The 21648-nt window shown below is 38.7% G+C and overlaps 1 protein-coding gene across 1 annotated transcript in view; it reads right to left on the reverse strand.

The window, feature by feature from the left end:
* The window catches only part of IMPG1 (interphotoreceptor matrix proteoglycan 1), a gene marked incomplete at both ends in the record, with an annotated part of 151270 nt that overhangs the window by 72638 nt on the left and 56984 nt on the right, over nucleotides 1–21648 (reverse strand). The window contains 5 exons of the mRNA XM_081294998.1: nucleotides 5740–5862; nucleotides 6078–6156; nucleotides 7156–7229; nucleotides 9133–9380; nucleotides 10778–10798. Of these exons, the coding sequence (XP_081151124.1) occupies nucleotides 5740–5862; nucleotides 6078–6156; nucleotides 7156–7229; nucleotides 9133–9380; nucleotides 10778–10798 (545 nt within the window). The remainder of the gene's footprint in view (nucleotides 1–5739; nucleotides 5863–6077; nucleotides 6157–7155; nucleotides 7230–9132; nucleotides 9381–10777; nucleotides 10799–21648) is intronic.

The following is a 21648-nucleotide window of genomic DNA, read 5'->3' on the forward strand; positions in this document are numbered from 1 at the left end:
ATTAGCCTCCAGAATAGGGAGAGGGAGGAGAAAAAAAGAATAGATTCAGGCAGAGAAGCAGAATGATTATCAATTCAGTGGAGAGTAGAAGGCCAGAACAAGAATTTTCTTGGGAAATGCCAAAATATGGGGCATGCTGGTCATTAAATTTCCCAGCCTGAAATCTTGAGGGACAGTACTAATTTACCCAATATCTAAGTTAAATTTAGAAGTACCAAATTTGAGAGCCAGAAGAACTTCAACTTACTCCCATCTTTCCCTGGGCATTGTGAAGACTGTTTTTGAGTCTTTGCTGGGTGGCTATTCTTTCCTTCTTTTAGGTGACATTTCCCTCACAGACCTCACAGAGCAGTGTTTTTGTGTTTTGGTGCTGGGGATTGAGCCCAGGTCTTTTTAGCATGATAAATATACACTCTACCACCAAGCTATACCTGTAGCCTCAGAAGAAAATTTATAGTGTACTCATACTCAGAAAACCTTACTTTCTGATAGCGAAAAAGCAAAAATACTGACCACAATGGCTGAAATTTCATTTTTTTAAAATAAATATTTTAAAGTCTATTATTTTTTCTTTATAAAGTAGAATAATTTAAATAACTTCTTTGCCAGGCTTCCTGACTGAGAGTTAGGATATGTACATTTTTCTCCCTTTTTGGCGAGGAGAGCGGCTTATTGCAAATTCCTTTCACTTCTTGCCTACATTTACATTAATCAGCATGGTGGAGCTGACTAAAGTTCTTCAGCACCTTCATTTTGACCAAAGTATTTACCATAAGGAACCTGGCCCCACATGTAAGAATGTCTGTGGAGTTCCTTGGGGACTCACTGGGGAGGGGACTTACCCTCCAGGAGTGTACTGAGACTGATAGCACCGATGGGCTGCGTAAGACAGCAGGGACAAAGAGTTATGAAACTATGATGATGTGCCAGACACAGAAGTTTTAAAAAAGGAATAAGAACATGTCCTTCCACTTCAGCAATATTCAGCCTGGGAGAGATCCCAGACACACACAGCAATAATTTCAATATTATGTGGTAAATGTTCGATGGAAGTATGCAGTCTTTTTGCTATGGAACAAGGGAACAGATGGTATTATGAATTCTTTTAAGGGAGCAGTTGGGGAAAGCTTCCCAAAAGGTGGCAAGCTAACTGGAACTTAAAGTATGATTGGAGGTCATCCTGGAAGATCCTCCCAGGCTGAATTTTGCTGAAGTGAAAGGACATGTTCTTATTCCTTTTTTTATAGGCACCAGAAAAACTAAACTGCATAAAGGTAAAAATACATGACAATGGATAACATATTTTGGCAATGATCAGTGGTCTGATCAGAACTAATAGCAGAATTCTGTTTCTGGACCATTGATTTGGCTCTGAGCTTCTTAGTAGACAGATTAAAAAGGAAAATAGATTGTTTCCATCAATTCTGACTTTCATGGAGGTATTATAATACACATTCATTTACTTACTTCCTTAGTTCACTCAACATATATTAATTTTCTGTCTAGTTCATGCTGGGCATCTGGATAGGCTCTGAAAAGATAGTACTGAATAAACAGACCACAGTCCTTGACCTTATGGAACATTAACATTCAGGTTCTATACTGAGGTCATTCAACTTGGCTCCCATCTCACTGACTCGTTTTGATGAAGTCAAAGGCTGAGAGAATAACAGGAGTTGAAAATGTGTACTAATTTTAACATATTACCCATATAGGAAATGAAAGACAACAAAATGTCCAAAAGGACAATACCTCTGCCTAAAGTTTGCTTCTTCACTTAAAATATTGCAAATTATTAAGAAACCTGAATGTATTTTAAATGAAATGTCTTGTAAGTGAAAAATGTCTGTAATTTGGAAAATTACACTAAATACCTTCTGTTATTAGAACAGATGATCATTCTAATGAGCAAAACCAGGAATGCATTGCTGCCTACACACAGTTAAGCCAAACCAATCCACAAAACAATTTCTACTTGCATGATTGGATGCTATTTTTGAATGAGCTGGATGCATGTTGTGCAGAGGACAAGATGTTGAATTTCTTCTATATGTTCATAACTCTGACTTTCATGAATTATAAGTAATCTTAACAGATAACTGGCTCTGCAAGAATGAATGGCTTGGGGGTCAACTCTCTTAAAAAAATATTAATACTAGAAGACCTCACAGTTAATACAACATACCAATACATTTGGTGTTCTAGAGGCATATTTTGCGAGTAATTTTTTCTCAGAGAATTAATTATTAAATTAAACTGCTTAAATTGAAAGATTTACAGGAGTGTTTTACCGAAATTCTAATGACTTGGTGGGCATTTGTGACACTAACCTTTAGAAATTTTCCAGGGTAAAATTATCTTAGTAATATCATGGTGCAGAACTTTGGAGGCCTAATTCTCATTTTATCTATGCATGGGAGAGATCCAGGATTGTTTATGAGGGAAGGAAGCCTTGGTTCTTTTTTAGGGTACTCTTTGTTTTGCTCTTCATAGAATAAAAGTGGGATTTTAAAAACATCAGGAAAATTTCCTGATTAGGTCTCCATTTTTCATTAGGATATGGCATTTTTATTCCCAGCTGGGCTGATTATGAAAGCATATGGATCTCTCCTTAATTGGCAACATAGAATATTTGCACCCTAGGCCCACGTCAGCAAATAAAACTCTTTTTGCTCAATAATAACCAAGATCTCAGTTATGAGATATAATTTTTACTTACAGAGCATTGCCTAAAGGTTATGCAGCAATCCATTCCTTTAATTACTCTCAAATCAGTTCTATGTAGGTGGGCTGTCAGAACTCTACCTCTCTTAGATCTGCTGTAATGACGTGGGCTTTGGTATTTATTGCATATCTCCAGTGGGGGCCTCAAAGGAAATGCTTGACACCGATTTTACACAGTGGGGAGGCTGATGCAGACAGGATCTGGTTCAATCATAATCCAGACCATCTTCCTGCTACGGAACCAAAAGAGTAATTTTTCTTCTAAGTAATTTCCATGCTGTAAACATGCAGATCTAAATTACATGACTGATGGTGTTTTCCTTCTTGCACAGCCTGCTCAGAAGCTCAGAGCCAAATTCATGAACCACCTGAAGCTGTTATATAACTTTATGATATTCATTTTTATATAGTTTTCTCTACAGCATCATCTGATTTCTTGAAAAAAATTTATTGAGGTGAAACTCTCACAATATAAAATCAGTTGTTTTATTTTTATTTCTTCTTATTGCTATTATTATTATTATTATTATTAGTGGTGTTTTAGGTATCTGTAGGCTCTGGGGATTGAACCAAGAATCTTGCTTATGCAAAGCAAGTGCTCTACTACTGAGTTACACCCCCATCCCCAAAGGCAACCATTCAAAAGTAAATGATCCAGTGATATTTAGTATATTCACAATGCTATGCAACTAACCCCACATCAGCTTCCAAAATATTTCACTTTCACCAATAGACTCATCTTAGTTCTCTTCCATTATTCTTTTGATTCTTTAAAATGAATCTTATACTCCATGCATGTCTGCAAAATGCCACAACTTTTTTAAAAATGAAACAGAGTTTTAATATACACATAAAAATATGTAAAACAAGTCCAAGTGCAGGAGATGGAGAACAAGGAGTAGGGAGTGGAAGAAGAATGAAGTAATCATTTTGTGTAAACCAAATGAAGAAGGAATTTCAAGAAAGAAACAGTCAACAAGAGCCACATGACAGAAATGTCACATAAAGTGAAGATTGAAATGATGCTGCTAATTGATCAGTTAGGAAGTCATCTGCAACTTTTATGTAGTCGAGTGTCTGTAACATTTGGGTTAGAGGCAAAACCTGATTGTGACTAGGAGGTGAGATAGTAGAGACTTAGAAACCTGGAACATTTCAAAAAATTGACAAAGGACTGAAATAAAGAAGAGGCTATAGCATGTTTAAGTTTATTTCTTTAAAGGTTGGGGCTGCTTAAGCCAAATATGGTGGAGAAAACTTGAATGATGGACTTGGTTCTGTGATCATCTCTGGGGTAAGCTTGAGCAAGTGACTTTACATCTCTAGTCTTGGTTTTCTTATCTGTGACACAGTGGCTTAACAAAAGTACCTCTGGGATTCCTTCTAGCTTCAGTGTTCTGTGGTGCATTCATGGATAAAAGGAACGTGAAAATAAAGCAAGAATAGCAAAGCAATTTTGAAAATACAGTATTTTTTTCATAGATACCCTCTAATTTTTACTGGTCTGCTTGAATTGCTGATTTTATAATTGGATTTTATGATATTAAAATGAAAGAGAAGAATCTAATGAGCATTTAATTTCAATCCTTTGGCCAAAAAGTGTGTTGTGTTGTGTCCAACTACCCCTCAAATGATTTGGAAGTCAACAGGATGGTTGATGTGGATTGTGGTTGATTATAAGTGGCTAAAAATTCCTTGGTACTTGTCCCATTGAAAGATAAGTTCCATTTTGTTTTTTTAATCCTTGAATATAGAAGGGCTCTCTGCAACTGCTTAGCCATCAACATATGAGCAAAATATGCTATTTCTGGGCCCTTAAGAGAATGGGATGCTGACTATTTCAACCTGGCTGCTATGCTATGAGGAAGCCCAAGCTGCCCCATGGAGAAGCCTTATAGAGAACAAATGAGGCTCTAGCCAATAGCTCTGGTTGAGAACTGACTTGCTAGCCAAGTGTGTGATCCATCTTGAAAATGGATCTTCAACACCAATTGAGATATTCTAGCTGGCACACATGGAGCAGAGAAGAGCTGCCCTCACTGATCCCTGCCAAAATTTCAGATTTAAAGGAAAAATAAGTGGCCATATTGAGTCATTCATTTTAGAAATGATGTAACACAGCAATACATAACTATATTGCATTATTTGTTATTGATCTAATAAAACAAATCCAATTGTATAGATGATTCTTCTGTCAGTACATATAAGCATTCCTGAAAAAACCTGTATTCTATAAAATTGCATATCAATTTCATACAACATCTATGAGGACAATAAGATTGATGTATAATTTAGCAAAGAAAGTCCTAATTAAAGCAGTAATGCTCCTGTTTAAAATACCAGTCACTGACCGGGTGTGTTGGTGCATGCCTATAATCCCAGAGATTTGGAAGCCTGAGACAGGAGGAACACAAGTTCAAGGATGGCCTCAGCAACTTAGTGAGCTCTAAGCAACTTAGTGATACCCTGTCTCAAAATAAAAATAAAAAGAGTTGAGGATGTGGCTCAGTGATAAAACACCCCTGGGTTAAATCACCAGTAACAACAACAACAAAAAAGACCAGACATAACAAATCTCTTCTGGTATTCACACTTAGAATCACAGTGCATCCTTATCAGGCCTATATCCTGGGACCTGTATTTCTTAAAATAAATTTTCACCTGTAGTTTTACCAGAGACCACTATAAAATGGAAAGAATAAGGGTTGTTGAGCACTAAATCATCTACTTATTAAACTGAAAAAGGTTCTTCTGCAGATATTTCAGTCCCTTTCTCCAAGGTCTTTACATATTGCTGAAGATTTCTTTTTAAGTAGGAAAGTTTGATCCTATTGCCTTTTGAAGTTCTTGGAAATTCAAAAGTGAATCTAAAGGACTTGTGAGTATCAACTTTCTTATTTGTTGTTCAGCATAAATGGCCCATTTGTTTGTGGCATATAGAACAATATACTGAAAATAAGGGCCCAATCCTCTGTTGCCATAGCCTGCATCATGAACCTGGGCCTTGTAACTTACCTTGTCCTGACTGACTCAATTTCAAAGCCAAAAGAGATTGATGTTCTGAGTGGGGAGCAGTTGGTGATGCTTTGGTTTCAGCTTCCTTCACCAGATCAGTCAGGAAAGGATTATCAGTACTCACTGTGGGATGGGAACTAGGGCTGAGAGAGGACACTGGGTATCCTGCTCCTCAGAAGCCAGTTCATTGGACAGCTCTTCTGTTTGAAGTGCTGGTGAGAACAACTCTTCTCTTGGAGGGAAGATGACTTGCTCACTTGTTTTTGAGGTAGTGTTGCAGATGGATTCCTAACAAAGAATGTTGTCATCTATCATTGACTTTGTGCAAAGAAACTCACCAGGTTGGCCAGGTCCTTCTGTCTCCACTGTATCAACCCTGGGTTCAATAAGAGGAAGCTCTGGACTCAAAGTAACATCCTGAAGAATGGATTTAGAAAGAAAAGTTGAATCAGAACATGTATCATACATTAGAAGGGTTATAATCCATATTTTTCATATTTTCATCTAAATGTAAGCAAATCATTTTGTAGTTAGCATACATTTACTACAGAGGAAGGTTCTGATTTAAAAATATATCTTGTAAGGGTAACATGAGCTGGTATAGTGATTTATTACATGATCTATTGCTTTTTGGCTAACTGGTTAGTCTGAAAAAGGCTCACTATTAACAATTTGAATTGCATCTATTTTGTTCCAACTTTGCAATTCTTTCATTTTAAAAGGGAATATTGGGCTGGGGTTGTGGCTCAATTGGCAGAGCGCTTGCCTGGCACATGTGAGGCACTGGATTTCATCCTTGGCATCACATAAAAATAAAATAAAAGGCATTGTGTCCATCTACTAGAAAAAGTATTTTTTTTAAAGGGACTAGAGCATAGTCAACACTTTCATTTATGAACACTTTAGTGATAACTTCTGGCACAAAGTAAATTAATGTAGCTTTAAGTACAAAATTACTACTTATTATTTTTACTTTCTAAGATATTAATTTGAATTCACCACCTCCCATAAATAAATACATAGGTAAGACTTTAAGAATTAAAAGTAAATTTATAAGGTATGTTTACCTTTCCAGTTATTTCTGAAAAACAAAGTTAAATAATATATTCTTTAATTATTCTTTTTGTTCATAAAAATGTGTTTGTTTTATCAAAGAGGGAGCACAACTTCACTCTAATTGAAATGAATATCTAGCCAAATTCAAGGAAACTTTGAATTTTAGAATATTTGAAATGCAAGTTGAATTATATTTTATTAATACAGTTACTGGAAGTGGGTTAAACCAAGCACAGACTGTAGAAACAGAGTATTATAATTAACATTGCATCTCTATCCAGTTCATAAAACTGATTTTGTTTGATGGAAGGTTTTGAAGCTTTGTTTCCATTTGAACAAAAGGACAACAAATGCACTCACCTTTATGACATCAGCAAGGGGTGTGGGCAACCCTGACTGGGTGTCAGGTTTGGAGACTGGTGATGGTAAAACTTCTGTGGGTGAAAAATCACAAGATTTGACTATTTATTTTTTTCTTTTATAATTGGAACAATAAAACAAGGTTGGAAATAGCTAATTGACAATAGCCAATTCTTAATGTGCAGTACAACATGTCATTAAGAAATCAGCATTGCAGGGCTGGGGTTGTGGCTCAGCGGTAGAGTGCTCGCCTGGCACATGTAAGGCCCTAGGTTTGATCTTCAGCACCACATAAAAATAAATAAATAAAAATATTGTGTCCAACTACAATTAAAAAATAAATGTTAAAAAAAGAAATCAGCATTGCATAGACTACTGGTCATTAATATGATTGGCTCATTGAAGGACAAATACAAGAGTTGCATCTTGCATGCTTGTTTGATAAGAAGGGTGTGATGGTGGAGAGAAGCCGGTCAGTGGATACAGATGGGCCAGATAGGAGGAATAAGTGCTAGGGTTCTATTGCTCCGTGGGATGACTTAGTTAAATGTATTTTACATTTCAAAATTTGCTAGAAGAGAGGTTTTTGAATCCTCTCATCACAAAGAAATGATAAATGTATGAAGTAATGGACAGGCTAATTATCACAATTTGATCATTACATAATGAATATTTGAATGATTATATTGTATCCCATGAATATATATATATATATATATATATATATATATATATATATATATATATATATATAATTATTGTGTCAATTAAAAATAATGACATTTTTAAAGGAAAAGTTCTTAGGGTCGATTTTTAGGATGTTCAGTTCTATTCTACAGATTCTGGACAAGCATTGAGACTGATTGAGTAGGCCAGTGGGGATAAAAATATGACTGAACTGACAAAGAAATAAATGGCTGGCATAAATACCGGAGTCACAGACAATTTGTGGAGTCCTATTTCCTCTCTTAAACCTAATTCTCAGAATATCCCAGAAGGCTCAACTATGAGACAAACCCAGATTATCAGTTGGTTTTTGAGAAGAGACCAAGGTTGACCTTCTTTTGCTTTGGAGGTACATGATATACCTGTCACAGTAAGGATCTGACCTGGTTTCCTGCCAGGACACTGCATCAGGTCTCAGAGATCTTTGAGAAGTTTTTCAGTGTTAATAGTTTGCCTATCTGAATCAGAAAAAAAAGAACTGGAAAAGAATGACAGTACTGTGCCATGTGATACTAAAATGACCTCCCTTTCTATCTATTATACTGTCTTCTGAACCAGCTGGGCAGTTCCAATCTCCTGGGTCTCTCCGGGCACCCTCTGAAGATCTTGAGTGTGTCTGTTTATCTTGTTGACCTCTTTAGATTCATTTACTAGTCCTATCCCTTTAACTTTCTGTCTTTGAAGATTGACTTATGTAGACTGCATCAATGGTTCCTTGCCTTCTGTCTTTGAGATGGCTTAGATCATTAGGGAGGTAGGAATGAGGCCTTGCTGCTTCTACATGTAGGAAACTGCCCTGTTCCTTTGACTAGAGGCAAACTCTTGTGAATAGTTCCTTTATCAAATTCTCATCAAATGATTCTAATTTGAATGTGCCATCTGTTTCCTTCTATGACCAAACAATTTACTGGATGAGGGAATCAATTTAGATTATGCAAGGTGAATACAATTATTCATGGGTTCTTTTGTCTGTCTTGGTTCCACTGGATGACAATAGTGGACCTGGGCTGAATTGAAAAACTTGGATTTTTCTAGAGCTATTCTTGGTACAGAGTGGTCACCAAAGGCTCACAAACAAGACACAGAAGGAAGTGAAGACAGATAGAAATGATACCACACATGATAGGCCTGCCTCAGTAATCATTGACTTTATAAGGCCTACATTAAAATGAGTTTCCATGAGACACTCACACTTCCTAGCCTCTCTGTCAGAATGAGGATAAGTTTAGAACCATGAAATCATCAACTGACCATCAGTGAACTGAATTGTTCCCACATCCAAGGACTGGTCTTCCTCTAGTACTCTGCTGATCAGTTTTTTGAGGTCTGTGATTGTGAGATAGATTTCTGGTTGCTTGTTCTCCTCCATGGTTCCCTGGTGGAGTCCTTCAGTTTCAATTTTGTTGGAATCAAATGATAGGAGGTCACCGGTGGGTCTTTTTGCTTCTGCAGCATCTTTATTAAAGATGGCTGTAAGTTGCATCTCTATGGAACTTGAACTGTGAACAGTAGAGGACACATTCCACTCAAAGTCATTGTTACATGCTTTCTAAAGACAGTCACTATGTTGCTACAAATCTTCAGGACAGCTTCAAACTCTTTTCTATAGGATCTTAAGGAACATTCCACATAAAACATTTCAGTGTTTACCAGACATTTGACATGTAGAAAAAGTATTGACATATTTTAGTTCTGAAATAGAATGTCAGAATTGGGATTAAGTCAAGCTTGAAGAAGTCAATCTGAATCCATGGATTTCTTTTTTTTTTTTAAACTTTAGGTATTTTTGAAAAAGAGTTAATTATCCAATGTTAATTGACAGTGTTTTTGGTGGTCATGCTGTGCTAATTAGGAAGAGGATGAAGTACCGATTCTTTTAATCCTCTTTACAAAGTTTTATGAAATAGCAATATAGCACAAAATAGTGGGACATTAGGCTATGCATATTCTAATCAAGTCAAAACTTCAGTTTTTAAGACCATTTCTCTTCTACCTTTTTCATGAAGTATTTTTTAATAAAAAATACTCTAAGTGAAATAGCCACAGGAAGAAATAAAATAACAGAATATGTAAGAAAATAGGGAGTTAAGTAATACATTTTATACAATTACTGTATTTATTATCATTTTTATTATTCAGTGCCTTTTGCACATAAAAATGAAACAAGATTCTCTATAGCTCTGTCCTCAAAAATCAGGTTTTACTTTATGGTTCATGTCATAAATCTACACAGAGGGATGCAGGAGTGGTTTAAAGGCCACGGAAACTGATAATGTGTATTCTTGGCAGTTCTTCAGACCACACAATCAGTCAGAGTCTACAGTTCATTATTTCACTAGTCAATTAGAGGAGACAGAGCTTCTTATTATTGAACTCTCTAAGGTATAGTGGGTCCTTTTCCCAGTTCAAACTGACCTTGGAATAAAGGAGAAAATTAGTTTTTCTACTTTATTCCAGAGTTAGGTTGGTTGCCTGTAATGTATGCACAGACAACTTCCCATTACAAAGAACCTTTAAGAAATAGTTAACTTTAAGAAATAGTTAAATCATGCTTGCACCTTAGATATGCATTTAATATTAGAATTATAAAATTAGAAAAAAATAATTCTATAAAACTCAAGGTCTAATTAGAAAAACAAAAAATGTTTTTCTAATTAGACCTTGAGTTTTATAGAATCCTTTTTTGGCTGATCAGGTCAGTTTTTCACAGCTTATCTCTCATTGTGATTTTTGACTGGAGAGTTTTTTTTTTAATTACTTCCATTTAAATAAGAAACCATTAAAAACTCATTGGCACATCTCAGATATTATATGTAAGAATTATTAGTACACAGTCAACATACAAATTGTGGAGGAAACCATGCTATATTTTAAAAGTTAAAAAAACCCAAATTACCCATTTGTTTCTTTCTTTGGTCTTCATTTCATCACGTACAATGGAAACATGCAAGAGAGAGAAAGTTTTAAGATATTTATTGAGTCATTCAATGAATTATTTCATATATAAAATTATTTTTGCATAGTTTCTTATGTTTGTCCAAAGCTTAGAAGGACACATATAAACAGTACACGTGGAAAAATGAGAATTCATACCCTATTTGAATCAAATGTATGATATATCAAGATCATTGTATTGTCTTGAGCAACTAATAAAAAAATAATAATAAAAGAATTTGGAAGGAAATATTGACAGCTATATGAATCTCAGATGTAAACATCATTACATGATATTTCTATTAGAATTTGAATTTTTGGAGATAACTTCATTGAAACCTGCGGATACAGGTGTGTAATCCCCTAGCCTTCCCTCTCCACACATCGGGGAAACCTTAAGGGCCCCTCCCAGCTCTCCCCTGAGTACTACAGCCAGCCCGAGGGAATCAGAGGTGGTTCGGGACCCGCGGCGCGGGACTACCACTCCCACCAGGGCTGACTGCTGAGGTCTCTTGCACCAGCTACGGGGGAGTGGCTACTGGAGGGCAAGTAAAATTCGCTGAGGATTCTCAGCCCCAAGCTCTACAAACTTAGGGTCTGAGGGAATGGCAAACTGGAAGAGTGAGCCCAGTCGTTCATGAAAACAGGGCTCCCGGGAGCAGCAGACCTGGCGTGTAGCCAGTATTGTGGTGAGCGGCACCCGTGAGAGGGGCCTGGCTAGAGGAAAAGTGGGAAGTGATTAGACACAAGAGGAGGCCCTAGACACTCAGGATTGGAGACTCGCCCAGTCTGGGAGGAGCTGCTGCACAGTGATTGGTTCCCGCGTATTGACAGGAGAAACTTGACCTGGTGGGCACAGCGCCACCTACTGGAAGAGAAGTTAATCAAACTCTAAGACTGCATTTATTAGGTTTTTTTTTTTCTTTTCTCTTTTTTTTTTTTGATTTGGGTTTTTCTTTCATTTTCATTTTTCTTTCTTGTTGTTTTTTTAATTTTTTTTACAAAATGTTTTTTAATTTTTTTTCCTTCTAATTTTAATTTTAATTTTTAAAAATTATTATTATTTTTTTTAATTTTTTTTCTTTTTTTAGTTCCTATTTCTTTCTTCTTTTGTCTTTTCATTTTTCTTATCCCCCCTTCCTTGAATTCTACCTGCCTACTCTCATTCTCTTTAGTGACTTCTTCCCTTCCCTTCTAATACCTTTCCTGCCAAGCATCAAATTAATTTATAGGAGTAATCAGTAACTCAGCAGTCAAACAGAACAAGAAGTAACATGAGCAGCATAAAAAGGCAAGGAAGAAAAGGAGTACAAACAATGCAGGACAGCCTAAATATTCAGGAGGACCTAGAGTCATCAGAAAAATGGTCATATAAAGAACTCAAGGAACACCTTAGACAGATGGAATGGAACCTTAAAGAGGATACAGACAGCAAATTCAAGCAGCGAAAGAACACATTGAGAATGAATTACATAAACAGATAAAAGAAGAAGTTAAGCATCTTTATCAGGAGATAGAGATTATAAAAAATAATCAAACAATAATTCTAGAAATGAAGGAAACGATAAACCAAATTAAAAACTCAATTGAGAGTATCACTAACAGAGTGGAGCAAGTAGAAGCCAGAACGTCAGATAATGAAGACAAAATATATCATCTTGAAAAGAGTCTAGCCAACTCAGAAAGGCTGGTAAAAAATCACGAGAAAAACATCCAAGAGTTATGGGATAACATAAAAAAAACCAAACTTACGAGTCATCGGGATAGAAGAAGGTACAGAGATTCAAACCAAGGGAATGAGTAACCTGCTGAATGAAATAATTACAGAAAACTTTCCAGAAATAAAAAAGGAAACAGATATACAAATTGAAGATGCATACAGGACAATGAGCACACAAAATCACAGTAGACCAACGCCAAGACACATTGTTATGAAGATATCCAATATACAGAACAAAGAGAAAATATTAAAAGCTACAAGAGAAAGGAGACAGATTACATTCAGGGGTAAACCAATAAGGTTAACAATGGATTTTTCATCAGAGACACTGAAAGCAAGAAGGTCATGGAACAATGTATTTCAAACACTGAAAGACAATGGATGCCAACCAAGAATTCTGTATCCAGCAAAATTAAGCTTCAGGTATGACAACGAAATAAAAATCTTTCATGATAAACAAAAGTTAAAAGAATTTGCAGCCAGAAAACCAGCATTGCAAAGCATTTTGAGCAAAACACTACATGAGGAAGAAATGAAAAACAATAACCAAAACCATCAGTGGGAAGTGCCTCGGTAAAGACAGAGGGCGAGGGGAAAGATAATCATGGAGAAACAAACTAAATTTTTTTTTAAAAAAAGGATAAATAATCAAACATGGATGGAAGTACAAACCATATATCAATAGTAACTCTGAATGTTAATGGCTTAAACTCTCCAATAAAGCGACATAGGCTGGTAACATGGATTAAAAAAACAAATCCAACAATATGCTGCCTCCAGGAGACACATCTGATTGGAAAAGACATACACAGGCTGAAGGTGAAAGGATGGGAAAAAATATACCACGCACACGGTCCTCGTAAGCAAGCAGGTTGGCCATCCTCATATTGAATAAAATCGACTTCAAGACTAAGTTAATCAAAAGGGATAAAGAAGGTCATTATATACTGTCAAAAGGAACAATTCACCAACAAGACATAACAATTATCAATATTTATGCACCAAATAATGGTGCTGCGACATTCATGAAACAAATTCTCCTCAAGTTCAAGAATCAAATAGACCACAACACAATAATTATGGCTGACTTCAACACACCTCTCTCACCATTGGACAGATCCTCCAAACAAAAGTTGAATAAAGAAACTATAGAACTCAATATCACAATCAATAACCTAGACATAACTGACATATATAGAATATATCAACCATCATCAAATGGATATACTTTTTTCTCAGCAGCACATGGATCCTTCTCAAAAATAGACCATATATTATGCCATAGGGCAACCCTCAGTAAATATAAAGGGGTGGAGATAATACCATGCATTTTATCTGATCATAATGGAATGAAACTGGAAATCAATGATAAAAGAAGGAAGGAAAAATCCTACATCACATGGAAAATGAACAATATGTTACTGAATGATCAATGGGTTACAGAAGACATAAAGGAGGAAATCAAAAAATTCTTAGAGATAAATGAAAATACAGACACAACTTATCGGTATCTATGGGACACAATGAAAGCAGTTTTAAGAGGAAAATTTATCGCCTGGTGGTCATTCCTCAAAAAAAGAAAAAAACAACAAATAAATGAGCTCACACTTCATCTCAAAGCCCTAGAAAAGGAAGAGCAAAACAACAGCAAATGTAGCAGAAGGCAAGAAATAATTAAAATCAGAGCAGAAATCAATGAAATTGAAACAAAAGAAACTATTGAAAAAATTAACAAAACTAAAAGTTGGTTCTTCGAAAAAATAAATAAGATCGACAGACCCTTAGCCATGCTAACGAAGAGAAGAAGAGAGAGAACTCAAATTACTAACATACGGGATGAAAAAGGCAATATCACAACAGATGCTACAGAAATACAGAAGACAATTAGAAATTATTTTGAAAACCTATATTCCAATAAAATAGAAGATAGTGAAGACATCGATAAATTTCTTAAGTCATATGATTTGCCCAGACTGAGTCAGGAGGATACACACAATTTGAACAGACCAATATCAATGGATGAAATAGAAGAAGCCATCAAAAGACTACCAACCAAGAAAAGCCCAGGACCGGATGGGTATACAGCAGAGTTTTACAAAACCTTTAAAGAAGAATTAATACCAATACTTTTCAAGTTATTTCAGGAAATAGAAAAAGAGGGAGCTCTTCCAAATTCATTCTATGAGGCCAACATCACCCTGATTCCGAAACCAGACAAAGACACCTCAAAGAAAGAAAACTACAGACCAATATCTCTAATGAACCTAGATGCAAAAATCCTCAATAAAATTCTGGCGAATCGAATACAAAAACACATCAAAAAAATTGTGCACCATGATCAAGTAGGATTCATCCCTGGGATGCAAGGATGGTTCAACATACGGAAATCAATAAATGTTATTCACCACATCAATAGACTTAAAGATAAGAACCATATGATCATCTCGATAGATGCAGAGAAAGCATTCGACAAAGTACAGCATCCCTTTATGTTCAAAACATTAGAAAAACTAGGGATAACAGGAACTTACCTTGACATTGTAAAAGCTATCTATGCTAAGCCTCAGGCTAGCATCATTCTGAATGGACAAAAATTGAAGGCATTCCCTCTAAAATCCAGAACAAGACAGGGATGCCCTCTATCTCCACTTCTATTCAATATAGTTCTCGAAACACTGGCCAGAGCAATTAGACAGACGAAAGAAATTAAAGGCATAAAAATAGGAAAAGAAGAACTTAAATTATCACTATTTGCAGATGACATGATTCTATACCTAGAAGACCCAAAAGGGTCTACAAAGAAACTACTAGAACTAATAAATGAATTCAGCAAAGTGGCAGGATATAAAATCAACACGCATAAATCAAAGGCATTTCTGTATATCAGCGACAAAACTTCTGAAACGGAAATGAGGAAAAACACTCCATTCACAATATCCTCAAAAAAAATAAAATACTTGGGAATCAACCTAACAAAAGAGGTGAAAGATTTATACAATGAAAACTACAGAACCCTAAAGAGAGAAGTAGAAGAAGATCTTAGAAGATGGAAAAATATACCCTGTTCATGGATAGGCAGAACTAACATCATCAAAATGGTGATATTACCAAAAGTTCTCTATAGGTTTAATGCAATGCCAATCAAAATACCAACAACATTTCTTGTAGAAATAGATAAAGCAATCATGAAATTCATATGGAAAAATAAAAGACCCAGAATAGCAAAAGGAATTCTAAACAGGAAGTGTGAATCAGGCGGTATAGCGATACCAGATTTCAAACTATATTACAGAGCAATAGTGACAAAAACAGCATGGTACTGGTACCAAAACAGGCGGGTGGACCAGTGGTTTAGAATAGAGGACACAGAGACTAATCCACAAAGTTACAACTATCTTATATTTGATAAAGGGGCTAAAAGCATGCAATGGAGGATGGATAGCATCTTCAACAAATGGTGTTGGGAAAACTGGAAATCCATATGCAACAAAATGAAACTGAATCCCTTTCTCTTGCCATGCACAAAAGTTAACTCAAAATGGATCAAGGAGCTTGATATCGAATCAGAGACTCTGCTTCTGATAGAAGAAAAAGTTGGCTCCGATCTACAGATTGTGGGGTCTGGCTCCAAATTCCTTAATAGGACACCCATAGCACAAGAGTTAATAACAAGAATCAACAAATGGTACTTAATTAAACTTAAAAGTTTTTTTCTCAGCAAGAGAAACAATCAGAGAGGTAAATAGGGAGCCTACATCCTGGGAACAAATTTTTACTCCTCACACTTCAGATAGAGCCCTAATATCCAGAGTATACAAAGAACTCAAAAAATTAGACAATAAGATAACAAATAACCCAATCAACAAATGGGCCAAGGACCTGAACAGACACTTCTCAGAGGAGGATATACAATCAATCAACAAGTACATGAAAAAATGCTCACCATCTCTAGCAGTCAGAGAAATGCAAATCAAAACCACCCTAAGATACCATCTCACTCCAGTAAGATTGACAGCCACTATGAAGTCAAACAACAACAAGTGCTGGCGAGGATGTGGAGAAAAGGGTACACTTGTACATTGCTGGTGGGATTGCAAATTGGTGCGGCCAATCTGTAAAGCAGTTTGGAGATTCCTGGGAAAGCTGGGAATGGAACCACCATTTGACCCTGCTATTGCCCTTCTCAGACTATTCCCTGAAGACCTTAAAAGAGCATCCTACAGGAATACTGCCACATCGATGTTCATAGCAGCACAATTCACAATAGCTAGACTGTGGAACCAACCCAGATGCCCCTCAATAGATGAATGGATAAAAAAAATGTGGCATCTATACACAATGGAGTACTATGCAGCAATAAAAAATGACAAAATCATAGAATTTGCAGGGAAATGGATGGCACTAGAGCAGATTATGCTTAGTGAAGCTAGCCAATCCCTAAAAAACAAATACCAAATGTCTTCTTTGATACTATGAGAGCAACTATGAACAGAGCAGGGAGGAAGAGTAGGAAGAAAAGAGTAACATTAAATAGAGACATGAGATGGGAGGGAAAGGGAGAGCAAAGGGAAATTGCATGGAAATGAAGGGAGACCCTCATTGCTATACAAAATTACATATAAGAGGTTGTGAGGGGAATGGGAAAATAAACAAGGAGAGAAATGAATTACAGTAGATGGGGTAGAGAGAGAAGAAGGGAGGGGAGGGGAGGGGGGATAGTAGGGGATAGGAAAGGTAGCAGAATACAACAATTACTAATAGGGCATTATGTAAAATTGTGGATGTGTAACCGACGTGATTCTGCAATCTGCATTTGGGGTAAAATTGGGGGTTCATAACCCACTTCAATCTAATGTATGAAATATGATATGTCAAGAGCTTTGTAATGTTGTGAACAACCAATAAAAAAAATAAATAAAAAAAAAGAAAAGAAAGAAAGAAACTGACAAATTGGATTACATTCAAATTGAGAATTTCTGTTTATCAAGATACCATTAAGGAAGGGAAGTGGAGAGTCGGGTGAGAGTGGACATACACAAAACGTGGAACAGACAAGGGCTCTCACCTCCAGAATATGTATAGTCCTATAAGTCAATAAGAAAGAGACAGGAAATCTTGTGTTTTTTTAAAATCTATTTTTAGTTGTAGATGGACAAAATACCTTCATTTTACTTATAGTGGTGCTGAGGATCGAACCCAGTGCTTTGCACATGCTAGGCAAGCGCTCTACCACTAAGCTACAACCCCAGCCCGAGACAGGAAGGCTAACAGAAAAGTGGGTATAAGACCTGAAGTTTGGCTGGGTGTGATAGGATACACCTGTAGTAATCCCAGCTATCCAAGAGGCTGAGGAGGAAGATCATAGGTTCAAGGTCAGCCTGGGCAACAGAGTGAGACCCTGTTTCAAAATAAAATTTAAATAAAGTGGGGATGGGGATGTAGATGATAATAGAGCATTTGCCTTGCATGCACAAGGCTCTGGGTTCAACCCATAGTACTGCAACCAAAAAGAAAGAAAACAAACAACCCCCGGAACATTTGATCTACAGAAGAAGATAACCAATTGGTGTCCAGGTTTGTGTGTGTGTGTGTATGTGTGTGATGTGGTATAGGGGACTGAACCCAGAGGTGCTCTACCACTGAGCTACATCCTTGGCCCTTTTTCTTTTCTAAACTTTGAGACCGACCCTTACTAAATTGCCCAGACTGGCCTTGAACTTGCGACCTCCTGAGTCTCTGGGATTACAGGTGTTTGCCGCTATGTCCAACTTTCTTAATAATCACATAAATTCAAATTGAAATCACAATGAGATGCCACCACACATCCTTCAAAATAGCTAAAATTAAAAAGACGAACGACTCCAATTTTGGGTGGGGATGTGGAGCCCTGAGAACTCTTGTTTACTGCTGGAGGGAGGACCTTGTGCTCAACATGGCACTCTAGATCTGAACAGGGTTGCAGAAACCCCAAGCGTGCGGTTTACCAATCCCAAGGAGAGAACTTGGAGGATTCAATGGAGAAGCTTTGGACATTTTATTACTTCTTCACTCCAGCCGCGGCAGGCCAGGATGCAATGGAGGGCCACGCTGTGCCTACCACAGGGGAGTGCAGAGGGTAGGTTGCATGCCCTGCTTGTGGATTTACTCAGATGTTTCATGAGCACATTCCTTTACAGCCAGTCTGTATCCTTAACAAATGCGCCTGCTCAAGGAAACTCATTCACCAGAGTCTGCCCACCTTGGATGTGGTTTATCAGAGCTTAATACACCTAGAGGAAAGAAAATACCCAACTGCAGAGTGTGTGTGTATGAGGGAGGCTGTCATCAGAGAAACACCTGAAGATCACAGCCCAGAGACTCGCTGAAGGACCCAACTACTCCTGGGTCTGGAAAGACGGTCCTGAGTCACAAGGGCCCCGCTTACAATTTTTCAGTTTTATGAAGGTACAAAAGCGATACACAAGCCGTGCGTGGTGGCGCTCGACTGTAATCTCAGTGGCTCGGGAGGCTGAGGCAGGAGGATCATGAGTTTAAAGCCAGCCTCAGCATAAGGCGAGGCGCTAAGCAACTCAGGGAGACCCTGTCTCTAAATACAAAATAGGGCTGGGGATGTGGTTCTGTGGTTGATTGTCTCTGAGTTCAATCCCTGGTACCCCTCTCAAAAAAAAAAAAAAAAAAGTGATATGCATTCAGTAGAAACTGTACTTCTAATTTTGATGCTGATTTTTTTTTTTCTGTGCCTGACATGTTCTTAAATTCTTTTCTGCGGTGTGCCAGGAGTCTGGACATTCTGAGCTGAGGTCTCCTCTGCCTCTAGAGAGACCTCCTTGGACTCCGGCATTGTGACAAGGGCAGGGACCTTCAGAGGCATGGCACTGGGAAAGACTGCAGCACATACATTTCAGGAGCGAGCGGGCAGCTGTTTGGGTGGTGAAAACTGTCCTCCTTCCTCCTGGAAGGGGGAGGCAGAGCGTAGTTCCAGGTAGTTGGAGGCCAAGAGAGAGAGAAAGCGCTCTTCACCCACTTCAGTGGACTGCTTAGAAAATGGACCCGGAGTAGGACAACTGCTTTCCACATGTTCCGCAGGACACGATGCTTAGGGGAAAGGCCACTTGATTCATCAGTCCCAAGGAGATACCTGCAGCGACCCAGGCAGCAACAACAAAGGTTCTCGAGTAAGGGCGACCCGAGATTAAGAAAAACTGGGACCCCGACATCTGACCTCTGATGGAGGAGCAGTGACCCAGAACCAGATCAGCATGTTTATATAGGGTCTCATTGTCAGGAAGTTAAACTACAGGAGCTCTGCAAATTGTTCAAGGCTTGTGAGTGATCCAGAGGCTTCTTTGTCCACTACAAGTCAGAAACATCTTCTGGCTGTCCTGCTGTTGCAGGATTGGGGACATCCTTCCACTATCCTGCTGGACCCAGATTACCTATCCCACCAGAGCGTCTGACACCCATTGATGCCAGAGTCTGTCAAGGCTGTTCACATTCCCACCTTTTGGCAAGGACCATTTCCCAGGCTTGGCTTTTGTCTACACTACAAGATCAGCTGACCACAGGGAGTCTTTTGCTCTCCACAGATATCCATTCAGAGAATGCACACAGAAGAAAGTCCTCAGTTCTCCAGATGGTTTGGGCAGCTTTTCACCCGAACTTTGTATTATGTGGCCCTTGAAATTGTTTCTAGGAATGGAAAATGAAGCTGGGCATGGTGGCACCCACTTGTAATCCTAGAGGCTAAGCAGGAGGCCAAGGCAGGAGGATCACAAGTTTGAGGCCAGCCTGGGAAATTTAGAGAGACCCTGTCTCAAAATTAAAAACACAAGCTGAGACAGTGTGGTGAGACATGGAGCATGGCCTGCTCTCCTGGGCCCTCTGGACCCCCTGCCCCAGGCCGGCGGGTGAGCTGGGGAGCACGCGGACACGGAGGCCTTCCCTGCAGACCCCCGAGCTCCTGCTACGACTGCCTGCTGGCTGGCCCTGGTTGGGAAGAACCGATGAGCCTATGACCCAGACTGGATGACCTGATGACAGCGGCCACCTGTCAGCCGGCCCTCCCGGGCTGCCAGATCTCCTGGCCCCATCCTGTCCGTCCCAGCTGAAGCCACCGCCGAGGACGTGGCGCCTTTGGGTGGCGTCAGGCGTGGCCGTTAGAACGGTGGCCGCCGGAAAGCCCTGGAGGGGCTGCGAGGTCCCAAGAAGGAGCGTGGACACCCGAAAGCTCTGCCATGCGTGGGGCAGCGGAGCCGCACAGACCAGGACCCTCGGTGACCGCTCGGTGACCGCTCGGTGACCACTCGGTGCCGGCTCCTGGAGACCCGGCAGAGACCGGAGCCGTCCCGAAAGGTGAGCAAAGCCCCCGAAGGCAGGACGGTGGAACGGTCAGCGGCTCGCCCGTTGGTGCTCGCTCTACCGAGGAGAAACGGTAGGTGGCATGCCCTGGCTGACCAGGTGGAAGTGCCGCCACCCCCCGGGAAGATGTCCTGGCCATTGTAGAGGCTTGTGTGTGTCATAGGAAAGGCTGCTCTCCGCTGTCCCCCAGCTTTCAAAACTTGTGCTGCCTCTGGACACTCCAGATGTGAAGAGGCTGCCCACGTGTGATAGAGTCAGAAAACAACGTCCTGAAAATGCCCATTTGTTTGAAAAAATGCCTTCGGGAAGTGACTTTGAAATGGTGTCCTTAGACCACCTCTAGGAGCCACACTCTCCCTTGGTTCCATGGGTTAGAGGACATGGAGAGGACTGACCCTGAGAAGGAGGTCCAGTGCCACACTTTATGGTTTTACATAAAAAGACGTTTTTCTTATAAAAAAAAAAAGAAAGAAAAAAAAAAGAATTTGAATTTTTGCTCAAAATGTTGTATGTTCTTATGATCTTCCTCCTAAACTCCTTTATTTCCTCATATTGTTCCTTAAATAGGCTGCATGTATATCCTATGCATTTTGAGTGGTGCTATTGCCAGCCAGGAAGTTCTTAAAACGAATTTTATTCATGGGTTTCTCGCCTCCTAAATAGCATTAGGTGATTACTTTATGCCTAAAGATAATTTACCTGATGTTCAACCCTAGATCTAATGTTTTATTGGCTATATTTTGAGTTGCTTTGAT

This window comes from Spermophilus citellus (genome assembly GCF_964194105.1).
Source record: "Spermophilus citellus genome assembly, chromosome: 5".
NCBI lineage: Eukaryota > Metazoa > Chordata > Mammalia > Rodentia > Sciuridae > Spermophilus > Spermophilus citellus.